Source organism: Primulina eburnea, chromosome 7, assembly GCF_022965805.1.
Source record: "Primulina eburnea isolate SZY01 chromosome 7, ASM2296580v1, whole genome shotgun sequence".
In the NCBI taxonomy this organism is placed as follows: domain Eukaryota; kingdom Viridiplantae; phylum Streptophyta; class Magnoliopsida; order Lamiales; family Gesneriaceae; genus Primulina; species Primulina eburnea.
In genome coordinates, this window is record NC_133107.1 from 12999128 (window position 1) to 13005844 (window position 6717).

General features: G+C 34.3%; 2 protein-coding genes across 5 annotated transcripts; one reads left to right on the forward strand and one right to left on the reverse strand.

The window, feature by feature from the left end:
* Positions 1–273: 273 nt before the first annotated feature.
* On the reverse strand, positions 274–1127 carry LOC140836155 (10 kDa chaperonin, mitochondrial-like). The gene is made up of 3 exons (XM_073201563.1): positions 879–1127; positions 663–802; positions 274–505 (listed from the first exon to the last, which is right to left on the reverse strand). Exons 1-3 carry the CDS (start codon positions 981–983, stop codon positions 457–459), a joined length of 294 nt encoding a protein of 97 aa, XP_073057664.1. The 5' UTR covers positions 984–1127; the 3' UTR covers positions 274–456.
* Positions 1128–1374: 247 nt separating this feature from the next.
* Positions 1375–6038, forward strand: LOC140837252 (uncharacterized). 4 transcript variants are annotated; one of them, XM_073203342.1, is made up of 5 exons: positions 1375–1818; positions 4252–4325; positions 4404–4479; positions 4617–5791; positions 5900–6038. In XM_073203342.1, exons 2-4 carry the CDS (start codon positions 4314–4316, stop codon positions 5573–5575), a joined length of 1047 nt encoding a protein of 348 aa, XP_073059443.1. In that variant the 5' UTR covers positions 1375–1818; positions 4252–4313; the 3' UTR covers positions 5576–5791; positions 5900–6038. The 4 variants fall into 4 exon arrangements, 1 of the variants encoding a protein (XP_073059443.1); XR_012119253.1 differs by lacking the exons at positions 4252–4325; positions 4404–4479; positions 4617–5791 and having other exon boundaries at positions 1375–2250; XR_012119254.1 differs by lacking the exons at positions 4252–4325; positions 4404–4479; positions 4617–5791; positions 5900–6038 and adding an exon at positions 2332–2607 and having other exon boundaries at positions 1375–2250.
* The last annotated feature ends 679 nt before the right edge of the window (positions 6039–6717 follow it).

A 6717-nucleotide genomic window follows, 5' to 3' on the forward strand; every position in this document is an offset into this window, starting at 1 on the left:
ATCATTCATAAAACCAATAGGATTACCCAAATCTCTCCTCCGATTGAAGAATTCAACCACAGCCAAAATACATCAAATCATCTCCAGATAAATCACCATTCGGATCAAAACACAGAAAAATCACAGGGTTTGGCATTCATAATTTTGTATTGAGTGATTTTCAAGGTACTCGGCTTTGCTGCCGAATCAAGATTCCATGTTTGTTAACACTTTTAGCTTGTAGATCAATACCTCACTGCCGCAAAGGAGTGCGGAATCAGATGGAACAAAAGGTTATACAAGGTACTCTGCATTACTAAAACAAATATCAAATGTAGCAAAAGTAGAATTCCACATTACTCATTGGATCTCATAATCAACAAGTCACTCGCAGGAAACATCATTAATCAAACCAAACCCAAAACACAACTTGAACCCAACTTCGCATTTCCGACAAAAAAAAATTATGGCAATTATTCAATCGCAAAGAATCCCCAAGATATCCTCATCCCTGTACAAATGGTACCTGCAACCGAAAAATCAAACAGCTTCCATTCAAATTACAAATCGATACCCATTAAATCTTGTAAAGGGTCTTTGGGTAAGTTGAATATGAACGTGAAGAACAAATCTCAGCTAACAAAACTGGAAAAGGAACAAAATTTAAGATAAAAAAAACTCACTCTTTTTCACCCAATTTGACTTGGGTTCCACCATATTCAGGCAAGAGAACAGTGTCACCTTCCTTAACAGCAACTGGGATGAGATTCCCAGCTTTGTCGCGCAGCCCTTGTCCAACCGCAACCACTTTCCCCGAATCCAACTTCAGCAAAAAAAAAACACATCATCAGGAATCCATAACTCGCATCAAAAGAATATGACAATCACAAAACCAGTACCTTGGATGATCTTTCTGGCAGGAGGATGCCCGCGGTTGTTTTTGAGGGAGGCAGGATTTTCTCCACGAGGACTCTGTTGAGAGATGGGATCAATCTTTTAGCCATTTCTTGGATTTAATAATCGGTCCAATTTTCTTGCAGCTACAGCAAATTTCAAGTGGAGCTCTGTTATTGTATCGGAATGAATATATTAGCACACAGTGGAAGCTTCTAGGCTTTCTTGATGAAGGATTTAGGGTTTTGTTCTTGGGTTTTATGTATTTGCCCTTTTGCCTTACTTCTTTATTTTCACTCCCTCTTTCCTAAAATATCCTTCAACCATATTTTAAATTAATTGATTTTCAATTATATTTTAGGAACCATCATACTTTCGTAAAATAAATTAAATCTTTTACATCTTTGACCAAAATACCACCGGATTATATCTGTCATATTTTACAGACTGTTTCTCACAATCCAACCACGCGATCGCAACCGATGGTTACTGATGCCATGGTTTGCCAAAACGGGAACGGAACGGCCGGAACACTACCTACCTTGACGGAGTTCCGGTGTTTGGAGGTATATGATGTGGGTCGGCGTTCCATGCATGAAGAACGGCGAGTTAACGAGAAAACGGAACGGGCCACGCTCGGAACAGAACGGAACGGATTGTTGTTTGGAGAATAGCAATTTTAAAAATAAAAAAGAAGAGGCTTTCTCTTGTGCTCCAATAATTGTTTCGTATAGCATTATTGCTGAGTCCAGCTTTCTACAGCTTCGTCCAAGTCCCTTCTCTTTGTTCATCTCTCTCGGCTTTCTCGACCCTTCGTTCAATCTCCATCGTGCGCAGCTGGTAAGGGGTCAGCCAGCATCTCCTCTCCTAAGTCTTAACCCATGACCTGTGTTGAACCTTCAAGAAAAGAAAAAGAAGCTTGAAGTGGTTGTTCTCTCCATCTGCGTGAGTTTTATTGCTACTATTCTTTCGATTTGTATCAATTCTTCGTTGATTAATTGCTATATGCATTCGATTAATTTCTATATGTTATATCCGAAGCCTAAGAAAATTTTAAATAGATGAATATTGTGAATTTGGGAATTTTTGTTGAATATCACTTATATGCATTCGACCCAAAATTTTGAGAAAGCTGAAATTATGTGGTGATCAAAATTATATGATATGGAATTTGTGTGCTAAGTTTTGAAGTAATTTTATTACTTTCTCCTTTGTATTTACAATTTCAAACGTCAAAATTGAGAAATAGTTTGGGTTGTTGGTTCCTTTGAATTTTTTATTTTATATAACTCATTATATTTATTTTAAATCATTGCCTAAAATTTTATAGGACTGCTAGAGATTATAAATTGAATATTTTCTCTAATTCATTCAAAGGTACGATATTTTCCTTATAATTTACTTTTAATTTGCAAAAAATTTCTTTTTCAAATGATCTAAATATAAAGTGTGAATCAGTAAATCTTTTGAACAATGGCTCCAAAACTCGATATTGGTTGGGAGTTTGGTAAATCCATCGGAGGTGATAGAAAGACAATACAATGCATATTTTGCGGGAAAGTTATAACTGGTGGAATTACAAGATTAAAACAACATATTGCTCATGTTTCTGGAAATGTTGAGTCATGCACTAAAGCTCCAAAGGAGATATTATTGATGTTACGGAAACATCTTCAAGATACTAAGTCTGATAGAAATTTAATCAAAAAGAAAAAAGAAATTGCATTAAATGAAATTCAGCAGAGCATACATGGACTTGATAGTAGCAGTGACAATGGAGATGATAAATTTGATGATACCAATGAAGAAATTTTACCAGATATGGAATATAGGGCATTACGAAAAGCAATGAAAGAAAGTCGTAGAACAAGAGCATTTGAGGAAGAGATGCATAACCGATATGGTTCAGGTAAATAAATATGTTATTTTTGTAGTCTCAAATTAGTTTATTATTTTAAAAAATTCTTTTTTATTGTAGTACAATTAAAATTCTGATTAGTTTGTATCCTTTAATTTCAGGAAATGTTGGTGGTAGTTCATCATCACTTAGTGCAAATCCCAATTTAAGAAAATAAATGCCTCGTTGCTTTAGAGTAAGAGAGGGAGCTCAACTATCATCGAAAGGGATTGATTCTTACATGTTTCCATCAAAACGAAAGAGTATAAAAAATTGGTTTGCTCTTGAAAAAGTCAAAGATGTTGGGAAGGCTATTTCAAAATGGTTTATATACAATGCAATTCCATTTCATACCGCAGATAGTGGTCCATACTACCAAGCAATGATTAATACCATCGCCGATGTTGGACCTGGAGTACAAGGTCCTTCTGGACGTCAAATAGGTGGTGTTTTCTTGGAAGATGAGGTGGAAAATATTACTGCATATTTAAATACATTAAAATCGAAATGGCCAAAATATGGATGTACAATAATGTGTGATGGTTGGAGCACACGCAATAAGCATCCTATCATTAATTTTATGATATATTGTGATCGCAACATGATATTTCAGAGTTTAGTGGATTGCACAAACCAAAGAAAGACAGCCGATTTTATATTATCTCTTTTGAATAAAGTTATTGACGAGATTGGAGAGGAAAACATTGTTCATGTGGTTACAGATAGTGAAAGTGCAAATAAGGCTACTGGACAAAAATTGATGATTGAAAGACCTCACATGTTTTGGTCACCTTGTGCTGCACACTACATTGATCTTATGCTTGAAGATATTGGTAAGATGGCAAAGGTAAAGAGGTGCATTGATAAAGCAAAGCAAATAACAAGTTTTATATACAATAGTGACAAAGTTGTGAACTTAATGAAAATCTATACAAATGACCGTGAATTGTTGAGACCTGGGATCACTCGCTTTGCTACAGAATTTATCTCTTTAGAAAGTCTCGTCCGATATTCTCAAGATTTGAAGAGGTTGTGCACTTCAATTGAGTGGCAAGAGTACAACAATACAAGCAAGAGACGAAAGAATGCCGAAAAAATTACAGCGATAATTTTGGATGCAAAATTTTGGAAGTCGGCTCGTGGCATATGCACAGCAATGGAACCTCTCGTAAAAGTTTTGAAGTTGGTTGACCAAGACAATAAGCCAACTCTGTCAATTATATATGAAGCAATGGATAGAGCTAAATTATGTATACAACAAAGTGTAAAAGACTGGAAACTGTATTGGGATGTGATTGATGAGCGTTGGTATAATCAATTACACCAACATCTACATTCTGCAGGTAAAATGAGATTATATTTACATAAAATAAATTCATTGTTGTGGTTATTGTCATATATTTTAAAATTTTTGTGTGTTTTAGCATATTTTATCAATCCAATGCTCCAATATTCTGGAACTTGTGTTTATACGGATGAAGTAAGACGAGGATTGAAGACAGTAATCAAGAGACTAGAACCTGATTTAAATGCACAAGCTTCAATGATTAATGAGGTATGATATTTATAAACTTTACATAACATATTTTATATCCAATATACTATAGTTTTATCAAACATATATGTTTTGCAGATTAAATTGTTCACGGATCAAATTGGAGAGTTTGGATCCCCACTTGCAAAAATGGCAGTTAAAAAAAGTCTTCCACGTTTGAATTTCTTTATGTTTCTCATAAATATTAATGTTATACAATATATATATATGTATATATATATATATATATATATATATATATATATATATATATACACACACACACATATATATCATATGTTCTTTTCTCAGCTGAATGGTGGAATGAGTATGGTGAAGAAGCTCCCCACTTGAGAAAAATTGCAATTAAAGTCCTTAGCCAGACATGTTCATCTTCTGGTTGTGAAAGAAATTGGAGTACATGGTCTTTAATACATACTAAGCTTCGCAACCGTTTGGCAATGGAGAAGTTGCATAAATTGGTATATGTCCATTATAATATGCGATTAAGAGTACGAAATTTGATGCATAAAAGTGGAGATGATGATTACTACAGTCCTATAGATTTTGATCACATATTCACATATGATGATATTTTAAATGAATGGACAAGAGATAATGAACCCTCTGTTTTGCAAGACGATGACTTAGAATGGTTAGATCAAGGCCATGAAATTTCAAATGCCCAAGAGCGCAACAAGACACTTGCTGGTCAAAGTTACTCTAAGAACAAAAACAATGAGGGCAGATCAAGATTATCAAAAAGCCAAGGAATCATATTGAGTGAAAGTGATGAAACTGAAGATGACGACAAAAGTGACGACAGTAATGATAATGGTGATGGGAACAATCGAGAAAGTGGCAAAAAACATCACGATGATGATCAAGAACGTCAAGATGATCAACATGATACTGGCATGTCATGGGCACGGGGGAAAGAGAATTATTATGCCACACAGGACACTGATCATGGGTATCGCCCTAGGATAGAGGAACAACGTCGTTTTTTAGCAAGTTTGTCGAGTGCTGAAGATGATGAACATTTTAGTGGATCTTCACATTCATATATGGCTGTCGAAGAGCATATAAAAAATCTTGGCTTGGGGGGACACCATCAATTTCAATTTGAAGGGTATTCTAATAGTCGACGAAATAGATATCGTAACCCTCAATCACCCGCAGCAACTAGTATTAGACATGATGACCATAGATACACATCTTCAAGTGAGGCTAGTAGGATATCAAGAATTTGGAGGCTACCATCTTCGTGACGAAACCTTATTAAATCCACATTCATTACACCATGTCCATTCCATTTCAAATCCCCTATTCAATGAATATCCACGTGGGCAATTTAACACTTGTTTATATCAACAACCATATGGTGGAGATCAATTTTCTCAACTGAATCCCGATGAAGAGTACACTGATGATTTCGTTCCTCTACGCTATTCATGGTATTAGTCTGTATTATATAAAATTTTCAGGTAATTTTCTATGTAAATATTATTCTTCATCAGCTTATATTTAATTTATTATTGTTATTTTATTCTCGTATAATATGCATAATTTAATATGTTTAACATTAATTTCAGGGATATTGGAAAGCAAAGCACATCGATTGATATAAGATGGTGAATCTCGAGTCTTTTTTCCGCTTCATTCATCAATGGAAGATTAATAAAGTAAAGACTACGAGCAAGTTATTTCTATTGAGAAATTTTCATTAGAAAGTGTGATAAAAAAATAAGTTAATTCTAAAATATTTGTATTATAATGTTAAATAATCTTTAACTCGATTTTATGTAAGATTTTAATTTCTTATTTACATCAAATAATTTATTTAAATGATATTCATTTTAATTTTCATATTTCTAAATATTTTCCAAAATCTTCAATTTTTTATATTTATAATATTTTAAAAATAAAATCCGTTCCGCGACCGTTCCGTGAAATGTCATCGGAACTGGAACGGTGGACTCCGCGCCGTTCTCCGCGACCGCGATTGCGAACCATGACTGACGCAGATTCCTTCAGCAGCACTTGTCACAACCCTAATTTGTTTCCTACCTTATGGTATATAATAAAAGATAGAATTTTGAAAATAATACATGAGATGGGCTGGAGCAAAAGTTTTCTTTATTAAAACACAAACATATTATTACATTGAAACCTCCTGTAGAGGAGGAGAAACTTGTTTAGCTACTTATAGTAGCCGAACTTGAAAAACACATAAACTAGAAAGATAAAATATTACAAATTATTTTTGAAAGAAATTGAGGAAATGTTCGATGATCCCAACTTGCTTCTTCCTTATTTATAGAAGGCCTCTTCGGATTTGAAACTCGGATTCCAAATCTTGATAAGCATTTACAGCTTGCCTATGGACTTTTAGTGGTTGAGTGGTCCTTTG